The sequence below is a fragment of the Rhinatrema bivittatum genome, chromosome 6, assembly GCF_901001135.1.
Source record: "Rhinatrema bivittatum chromosome 6, aRhiBiv1.1, whole genome shotgun sequence".
Lineage (NCBI taxonomy): Eukaryota > Metazoa > Chordata > Amphibia > Gymnophiona > Rhinatrematidae > Rhinatrema > Rhinatrema bivittatum.
Genome location: NC_042620.1, coordinates 345,283,975 through 345,305,690, shown reverse-complemented (window position 1 = coordinate 345,305,690; position 21,716 = coordinate 345,283,975). Strand labels below are relative to the sequence as shown.

General features: G+C 41.5%; 1 protein-coding gene across 5 annotated transcripts in view; it reads right to left on the bottom strand.

Annotated features, from left to right (window-relative positions):
* FGF13 (fibroblast growth factor 13) overlaps positions 1–21,716 on the bottom strand; it is a 1,035,235-nt gene that overhangs the window by 546,951 nt on the left and 466,568 nt on the right. Inside the window, exon 1 of one of the 5 annotated variants that reach the window (XM_029607780.1) lies at positions 16,069–16,231. The exons of the other annotated variants lie outside the window; for them this stretch is intronic. Within the exon in view, the coding sequence (XP_029463640.1) occupies positions 16,069–16,198 (130 nt within the window). The 5' untranslated portion in view covers positions 16,199–16,231. Of the gene's footprint in view, positions 1–16,068; positions 16,232–21,716 lie in introns of those variants that run through there. 5 annotated transcript variants of the gene reach the window in all.

The window sequence follows — 21,716 nt, the reverse complement described above, 5'->3', positions numbered from 1 at the left end:
AAATGTGCCCCATGCTAACTTCATGGAGTGCCCCCTAGTCTTTCTACTATCCGAAAGAGTAAATAACCGATTCACATCTACCCGTTCTAGACCTCTCATAATTTTGAACACCTCTATCATATCCCCCCTCAGTCGTCTCTTCTCCAAGCTGAAAAGTCCTAACCTCTTTAGTCTTTCCTCATAGGGGAGTTGTTCCATTCCCCTTATCATTTTGGTAGCCCTTCTCTGTAAGAGACTTTTGTTTATTTACTTGATGGAAAAATGTACAGTTCAACAACATAACAGGATAGATAAATTTGAAGAAACTTGGTCTGTATTTCAAACTTGGAATGAAGAAAAGAGTGCCACATTTCTTTTGGACTGGGAGGGTGGGTGGTGGTGAGGGTCTCTGAAGGCTACTTTGTGTAATAAGTTTGTTGAATAAGTTTGTCATTTTGTCAATGGGAAAATTTTTTGCTTTGAATAAAATTTTAATTAAAAAAAAAAAAAAGGAACTTCAAAACTACCCAAGAACATAAAACATATAAATTAAAATGATAAAACATTTTGAACAAACACCAGGGTTTGATACATAAAAGTCCCCCCCCCCTTCCCCCCAATTCTGTGTCTATGGGGAAAAAGCATAGTTAATAAGGCCCAGAATGACTCAATAGGGATATTGGTTTCCTCCACCAATATACATACAGGGTCATTTTTAAAGGAAAATGTAACTGTAACATCATGTTGTAGCAGTTTTCAAAAGCTCATTTACCATTGTTACGTGCATGAAGCAAACGTAAAAGCTATTGAAAATGCAATAGCATATATTGTAACAATTTTCAATAGGTTTTACCCATCATAACTGCATTTAACATGGGTAAATGGGTTTTTGAAAATTGCTACAATAGTATTTTACATTTACATTTTCCTTTGAAAATTACCCAGAATGTCTCTTCTCCCATTCTCTGTCTATAGGAAAATACATTTATGAATCTGGTCTATAGTCCTAAAGCAGTAAAACCTGCTGTTTGTATCACTCAGTTTTCTCACCTACCTGTAAACATATCACTCCCCTCTATCCTTTGATTGGGCAGGCTGGGGTGAGGGAAGGGGAAACAGATATGGTAGTGAGTGGGACTTTAGGGAAGTAGTACTGCTGCTTCAGTGGTCCAAGAAGGGTGGGTAAGCTGCAAGCTGCAGCCATTAGAGATGTGCATTTGTTTTACCTGAATCAGTAAAATGCTACAAATGAGTCTATTTGCAGTTTGTTCTAAACCAAAAATGAGGATTTTTTTTTGGTTTAGTAAATAGTGGGCATTAGCACTAGCTTCACAGCTATATTGTTTATGGTCTAAAACAACTTGGTGCCAGCCAGTTCTGAGAGCAGCACAGTTTTTTAATTGGTAACAGCAGGGCCATAGAGAGCCATTTCTTGTTTCTTTTTAATATAATGTTAGTTTGGTTCGGCAAACAAACTGGAAAGGAATCAATAGAACCAGGGGTCGTGAAATGAAACTCCAGGGAGGATGACTTAGAACCAATGTCAGGAGATATTTCTTCACGGAGAGGGTGGTAAATGCCTGGAATGCCCTTCCGGAGGAGGTGGTGAAGACAAAAACAGTGAAGCAATTCACACTGTGGATCCCTAAAGGATGGAAATGAAGAAAAAAGTACACGGGGGTAACTGGGGGTAAGTTGCTGGTGTGGCAAATAAGCCTTGATACTATTAATGCAACTCCATCATTGCTCTCTGCTTCAACAGCAGTGGGAAAAGGGGAATTGGATTCAGACAGCAACCAACAAAGGCCCCAACTTTTACAGTTTGGGGAACAAATAAACATGGGGGTAACATGATGATGCAGCTTTTACTGCACTTAATCATGAAGCCTGATACTTTTGATGCAGCTCCAACATTGCTCTTTGATTCCACGGCAAGGGTTAAGAGAAATTGGATTCAAGCAGCATCCGAGGGCCCTGACTTTTACAGTCTGGGAAACTGATAAGTATGGGGGTAACCTGCACAATGCAGCAGATACTGGCATAAGCATAAGCTTGCGGGGCAAACTGGGTGGATCATTTGGTCCTTTTCTGCCATCATTTCTATGTTTCTATGTAAACTTAACTGAAATAAATATTAAATGAAACAAATCCCGAAAAGAAATTCCTCAAAACAAATAAACAAAACCTAAGAAAAATGTTCCTCCTACACATTCCTAGCAGCTATGGTAATAATCCTAAAAGCAGAAATATACCTAAACAGGGCTTCAAGTGGCCATGGTTATAACACTAACATCAGTGAGCATGGGGTGGCCAGACTAGTTTTGGTGGCCATGTGAATTTTTACAAAACTATATGGTAAAACATTTGAAGGGGCCTGGGTATTAATTTAACTATGGGACTTATAGAACCAAAGAACAAGATGGCATGCCCTAGAATAATATACCAGTATAGTATGTGTATGCCATTACTACTCCAGAAGCATACAAGATAGGGCCAGATTTAAAGGGCAGTGGTAGGAACATGATTGAGGGTCTGAGTAAAGGTTTAGGGGAGAGAGTTGGTGTTGATTTGAGTATGGGGATTAATATACTAATCAACACAAAAGTGGTAGGAAATCAGAAAGGAACACAATTGGATAGACTGAATGGGCCATAACTACATAATTACTGTATATGAGATTGCCATACTGGGTCAGACCAAAGGCCCATGAAGCCAGGTATCCTGTTTCCAACAGCGGCCAATCTAGGTCACAAGTATGTGGTAGGATCCCAAGGGGTAGATAGATTTCTTGCTGCTTATCCCAGGGATAAGAAATGGATTTCTGCAACTCCACCTTAATAATGATTTTTGGATGTTTTCTACAGGGACATGTCCAAACCTTTTTTAATGCAGTTACACTAACAGCTACACTAACAGTTAGAAATGAATTCCAAAGCTTAATTATGCATTGAGTAAAAAAATATTCTCTCATTAGTTTTAAATGTATCACCTAGTGACCTCATTGTGTGTCCCCTAGTCTTTGTACGTTTTGAAAGTGTAAACAACTGATTAATGTTTACTCGTTCCATTCTACTCGTTATTTTATAAACTTCTATCATAACTCCCCTCAGTTGAAGAGACCTAATCTCTAGGGATGTGCAGCAGGGACGAATTTGTCCCATTCGGTATACGTATTCGTTGGGACCCAAATCCGTTGCATCCATTCTCGAGGGACCCCGATCCATTCATTAGTTACATATGTATTCGTTTCCCCCAAAAAACCTCATCCCAACCCTTTAAATTTAATTAACTACAACCCCCCACCCTCCTGACCGCCCTAAGACTTGCTAAAAGTCCCTGGTGGTGCAGTGGAGGTCCTGGAGTGATTTCCTGCACTCGGGCCGTTGGCTGCCGGTTTTCAAATTGGCGCCAATAGCCTTTGCCCTTACTATGTCACAGGGGCTACCGGTGCCATTGGTTGGCCCCTGTCACACGGTAGGATCAATGGACGGCCGGAGCCATCTTATGCTCCTACCATGTGACAGGGGCCGACCAATGGCACCGGTAGCCCCTTACTATGTCACAGGGGCTACCGGTGTCATTGGTCGGCCCCTGTCACATGGTAGGAGCATAAGATGGCTCCGGCCGTCCATTGATCCTACCGTGTGACAGGGGCCGACCAATGGCACCGGTAGCCCCTGTGACATAGTAAGGGCAAAGGCTATTGGCGCCAATTTGAATACCGGCAGCTGACGGCCCGAGTGCAGGAGATCACTCCAGGACCCCTGCTGGACCACCAGGGACTTTTGGCAAGTCCAGCAGGGGTCCTGGAGCGATCTCCTGCCCTCGGGTCGTCGGCTGCCAGTATTCAAAATGGCACTAATAGCCTTTGCCCTTACTATGTCAACCCCCCCCAAGACTTGCCAAAAGTCTCTGGTGGTCCAGCGGGGGTCTTGGAGCTATCTCCTGCACTTGGGCCGTCGGCTGCTGGTATTCAAAATGGTGCCGATAGCCTTTGCCATTACTATGTCACAGGGGCTACCGGTGCCATTGGTGGGCTCCTGTCACATGGTAGGAGCACAAGATGGCGCCGGCTGTCCATTGCCCTACCATGTGACAGGAGCTGACCAATGGCACCGGTAGCCCCTGTGACATAGTAAGGGCAAAGGCTATCTGCGCCATTTTGAATACCGGCAACTGACATCCTGAGTGCAGGAGATCGCTCCAGGACACCCCCTGGACCACCAGGGACATTTGGCAAGTCTTTGGGGGGGGGCAAGAGTGTGGGGGTTTATTCGTTAGTGATACGTTGTATTCATGGGGGTTCATCATATGTTTCATGACCCCCACGAATACAACGAATATGGCATATATGCTGCGGATTGCCAATATGTTGCAAACGAATGCACACCCCTACTAATCTCTTCAGTCTTTCTTCATAGGGGATTGTTCCATTCCCTTTATCATCTTGGTTGCCCTTCTCTGTACTGTTTCTAATTCTGCTATTTCTTGAGATGTGGTGACCAGAACTGCACACAATACTCCAGTTGAGGTTGCACCATGGAGCAATACAGAGGCATTAGGATATTCTGTTTTATTCTCCATTCCTTTCCTAATAATCCCTAGCATTCTATTTGTTTTCTTGGTTGCTGCTGCTCACTGAGCAGAAGATTTGATTTAAATCTGCCATCGTTTATTATGATGTTCTTGTTGAGGAAGCATTAATTTTTAGATAGGTAAATATTGCTTTTTACATCCCTAGTGAAAGTGATGAATGGGACTGGTAGTAAGAAGGATTTTTGTACTTATTTATTATTGATGTATGGACTATTTTCATAGGTAAACTGACAGTATAGAAATGTTTTAAATAAATAAATAAATAAATAAATAAATAGGACCAGCCAGTTTTGGCACAATTAAAAGTACATGAGCTATCATCTGGCATTAGGGATGTGCAGACAAAAAGTGTTCGTTGAATCGTTGATAAGTTTTCGTGGGGTGTCGATTTCGTTCAATATGGACTTATGGAGAATTCCATAAGTTGAGGATCTGTCCATACTTTTCCCGGTTCCCTAAATAAAAATTTAAATCCCCCACCCTCCTTAATCCCCCCCAAGACTTACCAAAACTCCCTGGTGGTCCAGCGGGGAGTCAGGAAGCCATCCCTGCACTCCTTTGCAATTTCCTCATGGCGCCGATAGCTTGTGTCACAGGGGCTGCCCGTGCTATTGGTCAGCCCCTGTCACATGGTCACCGGCGCCATCTTGTGCTCCTACCACATTACAGGTAGGTCATGTGGCAGGAGGTCGCTCCGGGACCCCCGCTGGACCCAACCGGAACTTTTGGCCAGCTTGGGGGGGCCTCCTGACCCTCCCAAGCTGGCCAAAAGTTCCGGTTGGGTCCAACGGGGGTCCCGGAGCGGAGGCGCGGAGGAGCACGTGACGCCGGCGTCACTCCGCTCCGGCGTCACGTGCTACTCCGCTCCGGCGTCACATGCTCCTCCACTCCCGGACCCCCGCTGGACCGAACCGGAACTTTTGGCCAGCTTGGGGGGGTCAGGAGGCCCCCCCAAGCTGGCCAAAAGTTCCTGTTCGGTCCAACAGGGGTCCCGAAGCGACCTCCTGCCACATGACCTACCTGTCACGTGGTAGGAGCACAAGATGGCGCCGGTGACCATGTGACCGGGGCTGACCAATGACACCGGCAGCCCCTGTGACACAGGCTATCGGCGCCATGAGGAAATCGCAAAGGAATGCAGGGATGGCTTCCTGACTCCCCGCTGGACCACCAGTTGGAAGTCGCGATGCGTTGTGCATCAAACCTTTTTTTTCTCTTTTAAAAATATAAGTTGCGTTTTACATATGCGTTCAAAACGAATGCACACCCCTATCCAGCATGAATATTTAATGAATTAATTACTTTGACAACTATTTATATCCCACCAGGCCTAATGTCTTGCTCCTGGAGTGTACAATAAAAACAATCAAGAAATATTTTACATAAAAAACATAAAGGAAATAATATAAAGCATGCATTACAACAAATAAGGTATTCTAAATACCTCACACCAGTGTTTCCAACCCTCTCCCAGAGACACACCTAGCCAGTCAGATTTTCAGAATTGCCACAATGAATATGCATGAGATAGATTTGCATACACTGGATCTCCAATGAATGAAAATCTATCTCATGCATATTCATTAATGGATATTCTGAAAACCTGACTGGTTAGGTATGCCACTAGGAGAGGGTTGGGAAAAATTGCCCCACAAAATATAAGCAGACACTAAAAACATTGCTGACCCTGCACAACATAAGCTATCCAAATGCCTGCAAAAAAAAAAGTAAGCCTTTAACTTTTACCTAGCACAAAGACAATCTTTGTCCTTCCTCAGTTCCAGTGACTGCTTTCATGGGGCGGGGTAAGTTTACCTCTGTACAAACTTTCGATTATTTCTCTCTGTGTTAGAATTGTGACCCAGTTCCCCAAAAGATACCCCCATGCCCCACCTAAACTTGTACTATACCAAGAAAAGGAACTTTTAGATTGGTGTTTCAGACTTGTTTTACTTAGCCTGGAGTACCTAATTGCCCTAGCACCATGACAAGAAAGAATTAAGGAGTTGTGGGAAAAAAACACAGGTTATCCTGGCTGAGAGGAAAAAAACTAGAGCTAAAACAGTTGCTTTTATATCTTTGAGCTACTGTGCACCAAACCCACCCCTAAAGGGTTAGCAGGCAAAAGAAACTAGCTGAAAGGGAGAGAAACACGGAGTCAGCTGACCTCCCAGAAACCTATGGGAGCTGCAGACTTTCAGCACCAATGAAAAATGACAAGGAAAGTGGGTTTTGAAGTTTGAATCCCCCGGGGTAGTTAAGGAGAGATAGAGAGGATGAGCTCTGCTGGAGGGGCAATTTTTCCTGCCGGTAGGAGCTGCAGGACCTGCTCACCAGCTGTTCCAAATGAATCCAGAGAGCGGTGGGGAGTTTCTGCATCTATCCACACATTCGGACTAAATGCTGCACCCTGCCAAGTGGGAAAATGGCAGCTAAATGATCAGAATTTCACATACTACAATGTAGATTTGTGACTTTCTCTGCCTGCTTGAATAAAGAGAGAGCTCTGGGAGAGAGGAAGATAATCCAACTAGCTCTGCCTGGGCTCATAGACATAATGAATCTACTGCATTGCTAAGGCAGGGTGAATATAGCCGGTTATCTTAATGTTAAAGCTAACATTATCTAGCTAAGTTTAGGATAGCTCTTTGGCTCTATCGGATGCCAGCCAGGGCCTGGATTTATCAAAATGCACGAAATACCACATGCGATAGAAAAAGGGGTGTGTTTTTTGGTGATACCTATGTGAAGAGGTAACATAACACAAGTTGTGATAACTTTTTTACACTTTCTGATAAGTGCTAGACCTGTTGTATTTCCTGCATACAACCAATGGGTGGACCATTGTATATTAATATATGTCTCCTTACTAAATGCACATCATTCTGAAAGATCAAACAATGTAAAGATAAATAAATCAAATGGCATTCTAAAGTATCCCAAAAGATCTATAAACTACTGAATAACACATGCGATAAGCTATACATACATAGGACACATAAAACGCCAGATCAAGAAGTGTCTCATTGAACATCATAGCCAGGCTGCACATATTTTTCAAGATCTTTGGTGGACTATTGTGGAACAAGTTTTTGATTCACCACAGGGATGATCTACAAACATTTTTAAATCGCTGGGAAAGTTTTTGGATTTTCAAATTGAACTCTGTACAACCTTTTGGACTCAATAAGAAGATATCATGGTATTCCTTATAATATAATTTTTCTTTATCTATATTATTTTCTCTGTATCTGTTTAGTGTGATTGACAGCTCAGTGTTTTCATGCCTTTTTTACATTTAAAAATGGCATTCTGCAGCGCCGACCAGATCTCAGTCACCAGCAGATCGAATAGTGAACATGAAAAGGAGAAATTTTACAAGTTTATTTATTCAGTAGTTTATAGATCTTTTCGGATACTTCAGAATGAGTCATTTGATGTATTTATTTATTTTTACATTGTTTGACCTTTCAGAATGATGTGCATTTAGTATGGAGACATATAATAATATATACTCCTGAGGAAGGACATAGGTTCCGAAACATTGCAATGTCGAGGTATCCACAACAACGTCTCAAGTTCATTTGTTACACCGATGCTTTCAAAAGGTCCTCGGATTGATGAATGAGCTAAAGATAAGTTTAGCTCTATGTTTCATCTTATATTTTATATGCAAAGAAAAATATTTTAAAAATTATAACATGGGCATTGAAAAACTCACTATGACCAATGATTATACTAATGCACATTATGGGTTTTCAGAAACTTGAAATTATTTCTTGTCTGATCCAATGCACTATGAAGTTCATTTAAATTTTATACACTTGAGTTTATTAATTATCCCAATGTGTATTATGTCATATTTTTGTACTTGTCACTTTCTTGATTCTTTCACATTTTGGTTACAACTTGGTACTGAAAGCCAAGAATGATAGGCCAACATTTTGGTTACATTCTTGGCACTGAAAGCCAAGAATGATAGGCCATAATTGAAATGTGCCTTGAAGCATTAGAGAGCACTTTTGGCACTACTGAAAGTGGGCTAGATCTGAACTTCTCCTTCAGGCAGACCAGCCATACAGAAAAGGAGAAACTGTTTATTTGAGACAGTTGACGCTCTTATTGTGGAGAGTGATCTAAAAAGAGGGACAGGCACCCTCAGAGGAAGATTTGGCTCTTTTGGAGTAATTGGTGAGAGGTGCAACACAGTCTGACCAGTTAATGGAACACTTGCAACTCCAAGAAACAGGACCAGCACCTCCCAATAGGCGAACTAGGTGGTCGGCTAGGGTGCCAGCCTTAAGGAGCTGAATACTGTATGGCATACTAAGCTTCAAAATATGTCAAGAGCCATACATATAGGAAACGTGATCATTTAATTACTAATGAGACCTCATAAATAAGATGGGTGGATAATTTTAGATTCACTTATTTGTGGTTTGTCATAAACTTAGACAACCGCCAAGAGTGATCAAACTCATTTAAATATAATAATCTTAGGCCTCATATAATTTTTGAGCAATGGTGAAAAATGTATTTATATAACTGTAGAATAACTTAGTAAACCTACTTATCTCATTTGTATTATAATATTTGCCTGCCATACACAGCTTGTGTTTCGGAAGAATTCCTTCCTCAGGGGCCAAAAAGGCATGTTATCAAAATCTGAAACCACTATATATCACAAATCGACAGATAGAAATAATTTGTTAAAATATCACAGTTTCCATCCACGAGCTTTTAAAAATGGGCTTCCGGTAAGCCAATTTGTTAGGATGCAAAGATTGTGTTCTTCTCTCATAGAATTTAAGGTGCAGACACGCATCTTGGCTACACAATCTTTTGAACGTGGTTATCTGTTACCTGTAGTACGTGCTGCTTATAAGAGAGCATTATACTCTCCTTGTTCATCGTTGTTAGAATATCATGACAAGAATCCTCTAACCCAAAATGTTTGTGTCTTGCAGCATTCTAACAAAACTCCTTTAATAGCCCAAAGAATCCACAGACATTGGCATGTCCTACAGTTTCACATTATTTTTGCAGAAGAACCTTTAGTGTCTTTTAAAAAGGGCCAGAGTATAGGAAATTACATTATTCGAGCGTCTTGCCATCAATTACAAGCACAGTTGATAAAGTCGCATTATCAGGGACATTGACCTTGTGGTACATGTGAGATGTGCGTTAACACAATAGAAGGGGACATTTGGCAACTACTAAGATTTATAAAAAATATTTTACCACTGACAAAGTCTCACAATGTAGATCATTTACTACAATGCATGTGTCCCCAATTATATGTGGGATGCACTTCAAGACCAGTAAGAGTTCAGTTAAGGGAACATCGTAGCCAATTACACCCCAAAAAGTTAGATGCACCTATAGTTAAACACTGTATGCAAAATAATCATAGTTTTGATCATCTCTGCTGGACCATTCTAGATGTAGCAGTTGTTTCAGATAGAGGTGGAGATATCAAAGCCCTTTTGAATTATAAGGAACAACAATGGATTTACAAATTAACATCAAGTTCTCCATCAGGTATGAATGACAACATCAAGTAAATGTCACTAGTTTGTACTACTACAGTGTCCTACAGTGTCTACAGTGAAATGTTTCCTCATTTTTTATTGGTTAATTTTTGGTCCAATTAGTTTATATAAATACTGGTTAACAAAATGGTGGATCCTAGCTGGAAATGCTAAAATTCTAACATGGCGTGATGACCATCTCAGGTTTATTATAACCATGACACATATGTATTTAACTACATTTAGAATTTTGTGGGTTTATTTGAGATATGTAAATACATTTTTGAGACCTTATCTTTTAATTTCAGATTTTGGCCCCTGAGGAAGGAATTCTTCCGAAACATGAGCCATGTTGGGCAGGCAAATATTATATTACCAATTAGATAAGTGTTTTTGGTTTACTAAGTTATTCTACAGTTATATAAATACATTTTTCACCATTGTTCAAAAATTATATGAGACCTATGATTATAATATTTAAATGAGTGATCTCTCTTGGCGGTTGTCTGTTTATGACAAACCACAAATAAGTGAATCTAAAATTATCCACCCATCTTATTTATGAGGTCTCATTAGTAATTAAATATTCAAGTTTCCTATATGTATGGCTCTTCAAGTATTTTGAGCCATTAAGGAGCAGCAAAGAACAGCCATATGGAGCCACTAGCGAAGCCCATCCTACTCATGGCCTCTTGCATCCCATCCTGCTCACAGCCGAGAGAAGCAGAGTCTCAGCGGGCCACGAGTGTCACCCCTGTGTGTGTGTTTTTGAGTGAGAGGGATTGTGTGTGTAAATGAGAGAACAATGGTGTTAGTGAGAGAGATGGAGGGAGCCTGTGTAAGGGTGCGTGTGTGAATGAGACAAGGAACCTAAGTGTGCGGGGAGTGGAGGGGGGAGGCAGGCGCAAGGCAAAAGGTTTGCCTAGGGAACCTAATACCCTTCCACTGGCTCTGCCAAGAAAGGAAAGAAAAGCCCCCTGGCTTTCTTCAGCTGTTAAGGAAGATTCATAATGAAGAGGAGCAAGAGGCAGCAAGCCAAGCACTGGTGGGAAACCAGCAATCTCAGGAATCTCCTGCTAGAACCTCTGTAAAGATTGCTGAGGTGTCTTGCCTGGCCAAATCAGTTAACAAGCTGCAAATCAAGGTACTTTCATTGAGAGCACAGAACACTTCTGCCCCTCCCCTGTCTCTAGGGCCTATGCTGAGGGCTGCCCCTAAGACAGCTACTTCACCGGGTCGGGAATTGTCCCCACCTACTTACTATATTGTGCCAGAAGTTCATTGCATTGAAGATGGCACTGAGGCCTGCCCCAGGGCCTAAACTTTCTGATCAGCCACCCGGGAACTCGAGGGGACCTGAAAGAACTCAAGTGAATCATGGAGTTTGCCGTCCCCCCCTGGGGCAAATTTCTGTTACAAATGTGGCAAGAATGGTCACATGGCTAGATCCTATAAGAATCAAGATTTGTGGTTAGTAGTGCAAAAGTTAACCTGCTCCTTGCAGCCTCCTGAAGTCTTCAGAGGGGCAACTGGGGCCCCATAATACAACATACACCCTAACATTTCAGTAACAGCCACCCCTACAATTCCCAAGAACTTAATGGGCCCATACCCACAGTGACTGTGAAGATGGATGACTGTCCTGTAAAAGCCTTATTGGTCCCAGATCACCATCATTTTCAACCACTGGTATGAAGCTAATCTATGGCATCTGCCTATACACCCTGTGAAGTGGTTGGCCATTTGGGATCAGAGTATACATGCTATCCTTATCAAGGCTACGTTATTGTGCATATGGATTTCCCAGAGAATGTAACTGGAATTAATGAGACCGTTCCTGTGAATGCTCTGGTGTGGCCTGAATCCAGAGAGCTGAATAACACTTCCTTCATCAATGGAACCAATGCCAGTCTATTCAGGAAACTACTTCAGCAATATCAAGAACTGGTGGGGCCCAACTATGCCACAGTTCTATGCATTCATATTCTCTGCTGGGAGGCCTACCAGAAGGCTGCGCAGAGCAAACTTAGATGTTTGATGAAGCCCTAGGACCAGTGAGATATGCCTCTTCAAAGTCCTTAAAATTGCCTCTAAAGACAGTAATCACCATTACTAGCCATGTAGAGTTTACCTCCAGGATGGGAAGATAGCCCCTGCTAATTGATTCCAAATCAAGTTCCAGTTTTCCAGGCAAACTATTGGTATTACCAGCCTCTGCAGTAAAAAAAACAGCAGTTGAACATCTGGATCTTGAATGAGTCCAAGAAGGAAATCACCTTACCAGCCAGTTCTGAGATAGCTTGAGTGTACAGTGTGGACTCTATGGTCATAGAACCACCCCTGCCCAGGTCCAATAATTCCAAGATTGATCCTGCTTTGGTAAATTTTGGAGATTTGCCTATTTCCCAGGGAAATTAATTTACCAGCTGTCCAATGAGTCAAAGTATGTTCAACCCAAGAGTGGAATGTAGGGTTGACAAAAGGAGTGGAGCACCTTATTCCTCTCCATGACTCACATTTATTTATTTATTTATTTATTTAAGGGTTTTTTATATACCGGGGCACGTTAAAAACATCACCCCGGTTCACAATGTAACATAACATAGCAACAGGCTTTACAATAATTTAGAGTAGGAAGAAACATTGAGGCAACTAATTCAACTTGAGACAGGTGGTTACATCTGATCCATGAAAGATCATGATACCTAACACTTGGGGGCATTGAAGATGCCAAAAAACATCTGTAGTAATTATTAGAGGCAGGCATCATCAAAGAATCCAGAAGCCCCTATGTATGTCCAATATTAGTGGCAAGGAAGAAGAATGGGGCCATCAGGATGTGTACTGACTACTGGACATTGAACAAAAGTACTATTCGTAACCACGGATAGATGGTGTACTTCACTGGGAGTAAGTGGTCTTTAGTATTGGACCTAAGAAGTGAGTGCTACCAGATCCCATGAAAGAGAGTAATAAAGAGAAAACTGCCTTCATTTGCCCACTGGATTCTACCAGTTTGTGTGGATGTCCCAAGGCAACACAGGAGCTCCTAGAAAACTTCCATCAGCTCATGGAAAAGACTGTGGGTAATATGAACCTCATGGATTACCTCATTGTGCTTGGAAGAACCTTAGAGGAGCATGAGATGCAGCTTATGAATACTTTAGATTGTCTTGAAGCTCAAAGGTAAAGTTCTCCCTGAATAAAGGTCAGTTTTGTTTACCTCAGGTCAAGTTTGTGGGGCATATCTCAGAGAAAGATATTGCTACAGATCCAGACAAGATTGCAGTAGTTGCTACATGGGACAGATCCACAACCTGAAGACTCTCTAAGATCCTTTATGGGTTTTTGAGGGTACTACCAGTGGTTTATCCAAAACTACGCTGCTATTATCAAGACTTCACAAAGATTATCCTCCTGGAAAGAAAAAGGAAGTCCAGCTGCCAAAAGTCACTGTTCCTTATTTCAAGCCCTCTGAAACTTTTGAGACAAAATGGGCGAAGGAGTGTGTGGAAGCATTTAAGAAGATCATCTACTGCTTAGCTCATGCTCTGGTGTTAGTTTTTGTTGACAGCAGGTTACCTATACACTCTACACTGATGCTAGCCTAGATGTCCAGAGTCCCATCTTGTATAAAGAGCACCCAGAAGCTGTATGAGGCTGAAAGAAAGTATTCAGGTCATCAGCTGGAGTTTCTTGCACTACAGTAGGCTGAAGTAGATATGTTCTATGACTATCTCTATGAGGCAAAGTTCATGGGGGGGAGAGATAGGATCTGGTTCCCCAAAAGGTGCCTCTTACCCCCTGAACTTATACTATACTAGGACAAGGAACTAGGACAGAAAGCCAAACTGGATTTTTCCCTCTTACAGTAGTGTTTCAGACTTGTTTTACTTAGCCTGGGGTCCCTAATTGCACTAACACCATGACAAGAAAGCAGTTGTGGCAAAAAATGAAGGTTATCATCATTTAGCCTGAAACTTGTCCTGAATGATAGAGGAAAAAATGGAGCTAAATGTTGCTTTTATATCTTTCAGCTGTGTCTATCAAACCCACCCCTAAAGGGTTAACAAGCAAAAGAAACTAGCTGAAAGAGAAGGGAGAGCTGGGTGGAGAAAGAAAGAGTCAGCTGACCTCCCAGGAATACATGGGAGCTGCAGATTTTCAGCACCAATGTGAAAGTACAAGAAAAGAAGTGCATTTTGAAGTTTGAATCCTTGGGCAGCTAAGGGCAGAAAGTCTTGTTGTGAAGGATCAGGAGACTTAGTTTTTCCTGCCAGTAGGAGATGTAGGAACTGCTCACTGGCTTGATAAATGGAGCATAGCTCTGAAAATCTAGTCATAAATGTATTAAGCTGATCCAGTAAAAAGGTATTGTCTACAACTTGTTTGTTTATTTCGATTTGTACAAGAGAATGGAATGACACCACTAGGAGGCACGTCATCATTTATGGTAAAGCACCTCTCATTGGTAATATTTGGTGGTGGTTGTAGGTGTGGGTAAGTGGGATATGACATCCTTCCTTCCCATGAAGATCCTGCTCCTCTGGATTGGTAAGACCTCAGTTTGAAGGGTGGGTGGATGGAGGCCTGTTACTGGGGGAGGAGGCATCTGGGAAGGGATGGATGCCTTGGGAAGGGAAGCTGTTCCTTATGCACCAAGGGGAGGGGGTGTTGTCTATTGGGTGTTCTTGATACATCGGGAGAAAGGAAGGGGTAATATTGCTTGGAGTGTGAGGGGTGGTACTGAGAAGAAATCTCACTTGCTAATTGACCATAAGCGAAAGAGCTGGTTAGTATGAACGATTTGGGGCCTTAGTATACACAGTAAAAATTGAACACCGTTTACTCGACCCACACTAAATAGCGGGTATGGAAAGCATACCATAAGATTGATAAAGCCTCATTTCCATATGATATACTCATTCACATGCAGGTAAGCGCTAATTTTAGCATTTGCTAATGTGCTGGGGACCATTTTAGCATTGCACAGTAAGCCCTTCTTGCAAAGCAAGCTATATTTTATGTGCAGAAAGGTCCCTGCTCTGCATGCTAAAGTTTTTGAATTGCTGCCCTTAATGATGGTATTCGGGCTCCTTCTGTACATTAGAACTGTGTTAAAAGTTAAAACTTGATGACTTGCCTTATCTTATTTTGATAGGACAAATACATCTACAAATAAATACAAAAGAATAAAAGTGATTAAGAATAAGCAGTAACAATTTCGAAACCAATAATTTTTGTGGTATTACTGACGGTCTCGCCATTTTGGTTTTATTTACGGTAGTCTCTTCAAAACCTCTCTTTTGTCTGCAAAGGAAAACATCTTGTTCACAAAATACTTCCATAACTGCATGCATTCCAACCACAATGCAATATGCATTACACTCACACCCTGCTGTGCCAGGGAATTCTTACAGCACAGTGCAGAAGCCTTAGGGGGTGGGGAATAGTCCTTGGGGTTGGGGGAGAATCCGTTTTAGTGCCATTCCTCAGCAGAGTGCAGCCTTTGAAACATTCGGGCAGAAACAACAGACTAGGGTAGATGCTTTTAAGAGTAAGCAAGCAAATTTGGCAGCCAGGAAGGATATGTGCAATGACGCAAAAAACTGCAAAACCAAACCAAACCAAAAAAAAAAAGAAAAAGTGCTATAAATGTACTCAAGGAACTCAAGGAACGTCAAGTGACTCTGTTCCTTGAGTCTGCGATGCTGCACATGCGTTAGATGATTCTGTGTCCTACGGTAAACAGTAAAAAGCAGTAACAGGCAAGCGAGTGATGGTAGGGTGGGCGAAGCACATTTCATTTCCAGTGTCATTTGCATTGTCCTGACACAGGCTGAAAACACACAGCACGCACAGGGAGGGTGACGCGCAAGAGGACGTGTACATAAGAACAAAACTGAAACGAAAAACGAAAAAAAAAAATAGCAAACAAGACATGGATCTAGAGTGCACAAACCTTCTGGCTCTGTGTTCTCTTTGAGGTGCACTTGCTTCAGAGGGCAGCAGAAGATTTCGTGACACTTAGCACGAAAGGGGGACTCTTTTTTCTTTAATTCCGCTGACTGGATGGAATCTTGCCGTAACATAATGTACTCCTGTGTGCCAGGGGGAGCGTCATCCAAAACTGTGGTCACCACACAACAAAATGAACTAATGTTAGAGCTTGAGGGAAAAAAAAAAGGCCGAAAGTCTTACTCAAACATGCTATAATTGTTGTGTTCTGCCCAGAGGAAAACATTTTGAGAAGGAACAGAGGTGGCATGTCAGGGCAGCTCAGCAGGGGTTTTTTTTTGTTGTTGGTTGTTCATTTGTCATTATTAACCATGTTTTAGTGTAGGGCGTTTGCCACCTGAATTGTGCTCAGCAATGTCCATTTAATGGTCATCTCTAAATACTGAGCCACTATAAAGGGTTGCATTACCAAGTGTCAACATATTACAGTTGCCTAAGTAACGGGGTTCTTTTTTTATAATGGAAGAATTAAAATTCAAAAGAATGCAACATCATTTTTCTTCAGTATGCACAATTAGATATTTTGTTCTTTAGCATTCCGTTTTTTAAATGTTCAGATATTCTCTCTTACTGCTATGAGGTTACATTGGGTTTTCTTTTACAACTCAACATGCATTGATTAAGACTTTATTTGACAATTACTTCATCCACAAGCACCGTACAAGAGGTTTACCACACAAAGGGATAAGCTCAGAACATAGTACCACATTTTAGAAACTTTTATCAAACACTCGACCCTGGCCACATCATTATATTGTCTTTTTTGCCAGAAAAATAACTCAGCCACAATCCTCCTGTGAAACAGATACAGACCTGCCAAGACTCTCACATTAGCGGGTACTATCCTGCTTTGACAGTCCTCGTCCCACTCTCCCGTGCCAGCGTGGGAATTTCCTGCCCAACAACAGAGACCTGGCAGGTTCGCTTTAAGGTACAGCACACATCTCCTGCAGTGCCAGCCTGACCCACAACTGCTGATGGCTCTGTACAGCTTGCGCAGGCACCACGAGCACGTTCAAAACTTGCAGGCCGGCACTTCCTGCTGCTGATCTTGCGATCCACATGTCAGCACCAGCAATTGCATGCCCCAGAGGTTTTTCTGAATCTGTTTGTGGTCGTGGTGCAAGCAGAGGTAGAAGATAAGCCTTTTTTTGTGTTGTGCAGCTCCATAACAACTGTTGCAGCTCACACTGAATTTGATTTGACTCCAGTACAATGTATCTAGGTGAGTCATTATAGCTACTTCTGGCTTAGAAAGCAGCACTACTTCAGTACAGCTTGAGGGAGATGCAGGTGCAGATACTGGGAAGGGGGAGGCAGGGGAAGGGGAGAAGAGCAAGAAGTAAATTCTGGGGCAGATGGGAGAGACAATCCCCTCTAGCAACCTGAGAAGCCACTTTCTGTCCGCGCAATTATCCTCACCAAACCTGCCACCAGGCCTCCTTCCCCAGCTGACAGAAGGACAGCATGTTTATTTTTATTTGTATCCTCTGCCGGTCTGAACTCTTATGAGAGATGGGCCAGGGATAAGGGTGCGGGGGAAGTCCTGGTTGTGGTGGTGGCTGATCAAGGGGGGAAAGATGGCTTGGTGGTAATGGAAGCAGCACAGCCAATCAGGGAATGGGGGACAGCGGGAGAGCGCCTGCTCATTAGGGCGGGGCATGAAACAAAACATTAAAAATGCCCTCCCTCCCTCAAAGAAATCAGTGGCTGTGGGCCTGCAATAAAATTGTGTGATTATAACATAACAGAAGAGAAGGACTCCTTATAGGAGATGTTTTTCTTTTACCTAAAAACTGATAGCACTTGGGCTCTGGTTAGTAATTTGATTTTCTGCTACAGTTTTGCAGGCAGCTTTTTAAATATTAGAAAAAAGGGGGATTGTTGCATTATCTTTGAGACAATATTGAGACAGCATTGTAGCACTGTGTTGTGAAGTGAACCCCAATGATGCTTCCCTAGGGGCTAAAATCTTTGTGGGAATAAAATAAAGGCCATTGTTTATTACGTTATGCTGCTTAGGGGCCTGTCTGCTTTTGCATGTTTGCGCTGCGTAGCATGGCATTTGGGTCCAGTGCCTCACTATTGCATCATTAGGAAACTAAGTATTGTTCTCCCCTTTGAGTTAAGGCACAGACAGTCAATTTCTTCTATCATGGTTCATAGAAAATGTCTCATTCTTTTATCGATTTCCTATCCATTTCAAACAACAAAGGTTGATAGAAGCAGAATGCCAATTTCTCTATAAACGCATCTATTTATGTAAAGTTCTATAGCTATACTGTATGATCACTGGAATGTTTTCAGAGACTGTGCAAAGGAGGTCGTCCAAGATCCAATCAATCAGGTCTTTGCAAGAAGAGAATGAGAACCAGAGAAAGCTGGAAGAGACTGAATCCACGCAAACTGTTAGCAGTGACTATGGCGGTCTGAATCCAACCTGGCTCTTTAGCAAGTGTGGATCAGTTTTCTAAATTGTACAGCAAGACAATATTGAAATGTTTGAAGTAGTCCAATAGCCCCCAAAACCTAGAATGAATGGCTTTAACAAGCTTTGGCCTAATGAGTACCTCTTATTGCTTATATTTATTTATTTAGACATTTTATATACCGTCGTTCCATATAATGATCACAACAGTTTACAGAAGTAACATTCATAACTATTAATCAACAAATCTTGATGTTTTTCATAGGTAGTATTCATAAGCAGGGATTAACATATCTCAAATGAAATGAAATGTTCCAATAGATATTAAAATTTAAGACTTCATGCAAGTAATACAGGAAAATAATATAACAAATATCACATAATAGTCTGGACATTGTCTTAAGATTCTTATGTTCTCTCATTATGTTTTATTCCTCATGCTTCAAATAATATCTCTTATCTATCTGGTTATTGTAGTTCTTTACATTCTGATGTTTTTAAGTTAGGTTAAATGCATTTTTGAATAACCATGTTTTTAGCTCAGATTTAAATCTCTTCTTATCTGGTATCAGATGCAACATCTCAGGTAGAGAACTCCAAAGCTTTGGACCTGCTATGGAAAACACACGATCTCTTACTGTGTCAGATGTGTACTCCGTATGGTGGGAACAGTCAATAGTCCTTTATTTTGGGATCTTAGGGCCTCATTTTCTAAAGTATCGCAGGCCTGCGATACTTTAGAAGATGAGGGGCGGGGGGGCCGAAACGAGGGGCGGTCCTGCGCTAGCCGGCAGCGATCGCACCGCCGCGGTGCGATCGCTGCCGGTTTCACACCCAATAGCGCCACCATAGAAGGTGTAGCTATTGGGCACGAACTAGGACGCGAAAAGGGCCTTACCTTTTCGTCGTCCGCGGAGTGGTCCCTTATCGCGTGCGATCCGTCTGGAAAATGACCCTCTTAGTGTTTGCTGAGGTGTGTATGGTTGAACTGTCACACTGATCATACAAGTATTACTAGAGTGAATGATTTTGAATATTAACGTTAATACTTTGTAACTTTGAAATAGATTCAGGACTGGACAGGCAGCCAGTGCAGCAAGATCAGTGATGGTGTAATGTGATCAAATTTCCTGATTCTTAATAAAAGTATAGCTGTTGTTTTGTAATAGCTGTATTGTTTTCAAGATACATATGGGAAGACCGAATAATAGAAAGTTACAGTAGTCTATATCTGAGAAAATAAGAGTTTGCAATACAATACGGAAATTTTCGAAAGTAAATAAAAGTTTCAACCACTGTAATATACTGATGAGGCTGGAATTACCAGAGCATTGATTCTTTAGCATTTCCAGCATTCTGTTCTGTCATTTTAAAAGGCATTTCCATAGGTAATGCAGTGCTGTCAGTCTCCTGTTCACAAATTAGCAGGTGTAATTGTGCTTGGCTAGGTTAAGAGGGATAATTTTTTTTTTTTTACAGAAAAACTAGACATGTATTTAATAACAAGACCATAAGAACATGCCATACTGGGTCAGACCAAGGGTCCATTAAGCCCAGCATCCTGTTTCCAACAGTGGCCAATCCAAGTCATAAGTAACTGGCAACTACCCAAACATTAAATAGATCTCAAGCTTCTATTCCTTATTGATTAATAGAAGTCTATGGATTTTTTCCTCTAGGAACTTATCCAAACCTTTTTTAAACCCAGTTACACTAACTGCCTTAACCACATCCTCTGGCAATGAATTCCAGAGTGTAAACTCACTTTGAAAGTTGATGTAATGTATGTGCCTACTTACAGACTTTCTTATGAGAGCTGTTATAAAATGTATCCCCATAGTGTCAACTCTGCTAATAAAAGTTGCTACATGGGTCACGGTATTACACAGAGCTGTGACAAACAGTGAAAAGCATTATACGACAATGCAGGGCTGGCTATGAAACAATGCAAAGATACAGTGAAGGACCTGGTGTATTGACTGGCAGGAAGATAATAGTGAAATCTAATACATCAGTGTACTCCATACCACAGAGACATATCCATCTTCTCTTTAGCATGTAATTTAAAGCACACAACTATATTTTTTAATCATGTTGACAATATGAGAGTTCAGCCCTACATATTGTAATCATGGAACAAACTTGCCTAGCTGGTGACATTATAACTTGCTTTCCTTTATTGGTTTTCATGCACTCAAACAATGATGTCATCAGTATGAGACAGTTCCTTCTGGTGAGATTGCCATGCTTTTATTTAAAAAATTAAAATAGGATTTTAAAATTATGCAAGGAAATACATAGTCACAAATGTGATCTGAGAAAGCAGCATATGTGTTCTCCTAAAGGGCTTAGTTCATCCAAATTCTTTTTGACCGCTGGAGGGTAAACCGTGGGAAAAATACAAAACACATTTCTTGTAAAACAGATATTTAGAAGATATTTAACAGAAATTAAAATATTCATCGATTCGTTGCCTGAAAAAAGATATTGGTAGCGTGTAGGGAAGGAATTACCATAGATGCTCTACTAATACCCTTTGCTCCACCCAGAGTCATTCATCCATTTATCTGCATGCCCAGCTACTGTCGGGCCTGAATATATATTTGCTTTCACTTTGAACTGGTGGTGTAATTCTAGCAGAAACACTGCTGCATTTGCACAATTTCCATTATAATTTAGTGTCTTTTTTAACATTTATAAATCACTCCTCACATTTTTTCACAAACAGTAGAAGTACTATTCCATTTCAGTACATCTATTTGGTGTATTCTAGCCAGGGTTGCATCACATGATCACTTTATCTCCATTTTATATCTAATAGGGATGTGTGTGGGGATTTTTGTTTCTTTTTCATTTTGGGGGCTTGTTTTATTTTGGTTTTACATTTTTTTTTCTGTTTAGTTTTGGTGTGTGTTATTTTACGATAGCACACACTAAACTGTTTTAGTGTGTGCTATTAGTAGCATGTATTAAAACATAATCTTGCATGTTAAACTAACCCCTCCCCCTTCCTGTATCTTACCTCATTGGAGGGGTGCAAAGGGGGTAGGAGAGAACCCCATTATGCCCATGCTCCAAAGTGGCTCTGTCCTCAGGTTGGCTGGCACCATTTTGAAGTGCAGCACAGTATGGCACCGGCAGGGAAAGAGCAACTGAGGATCATC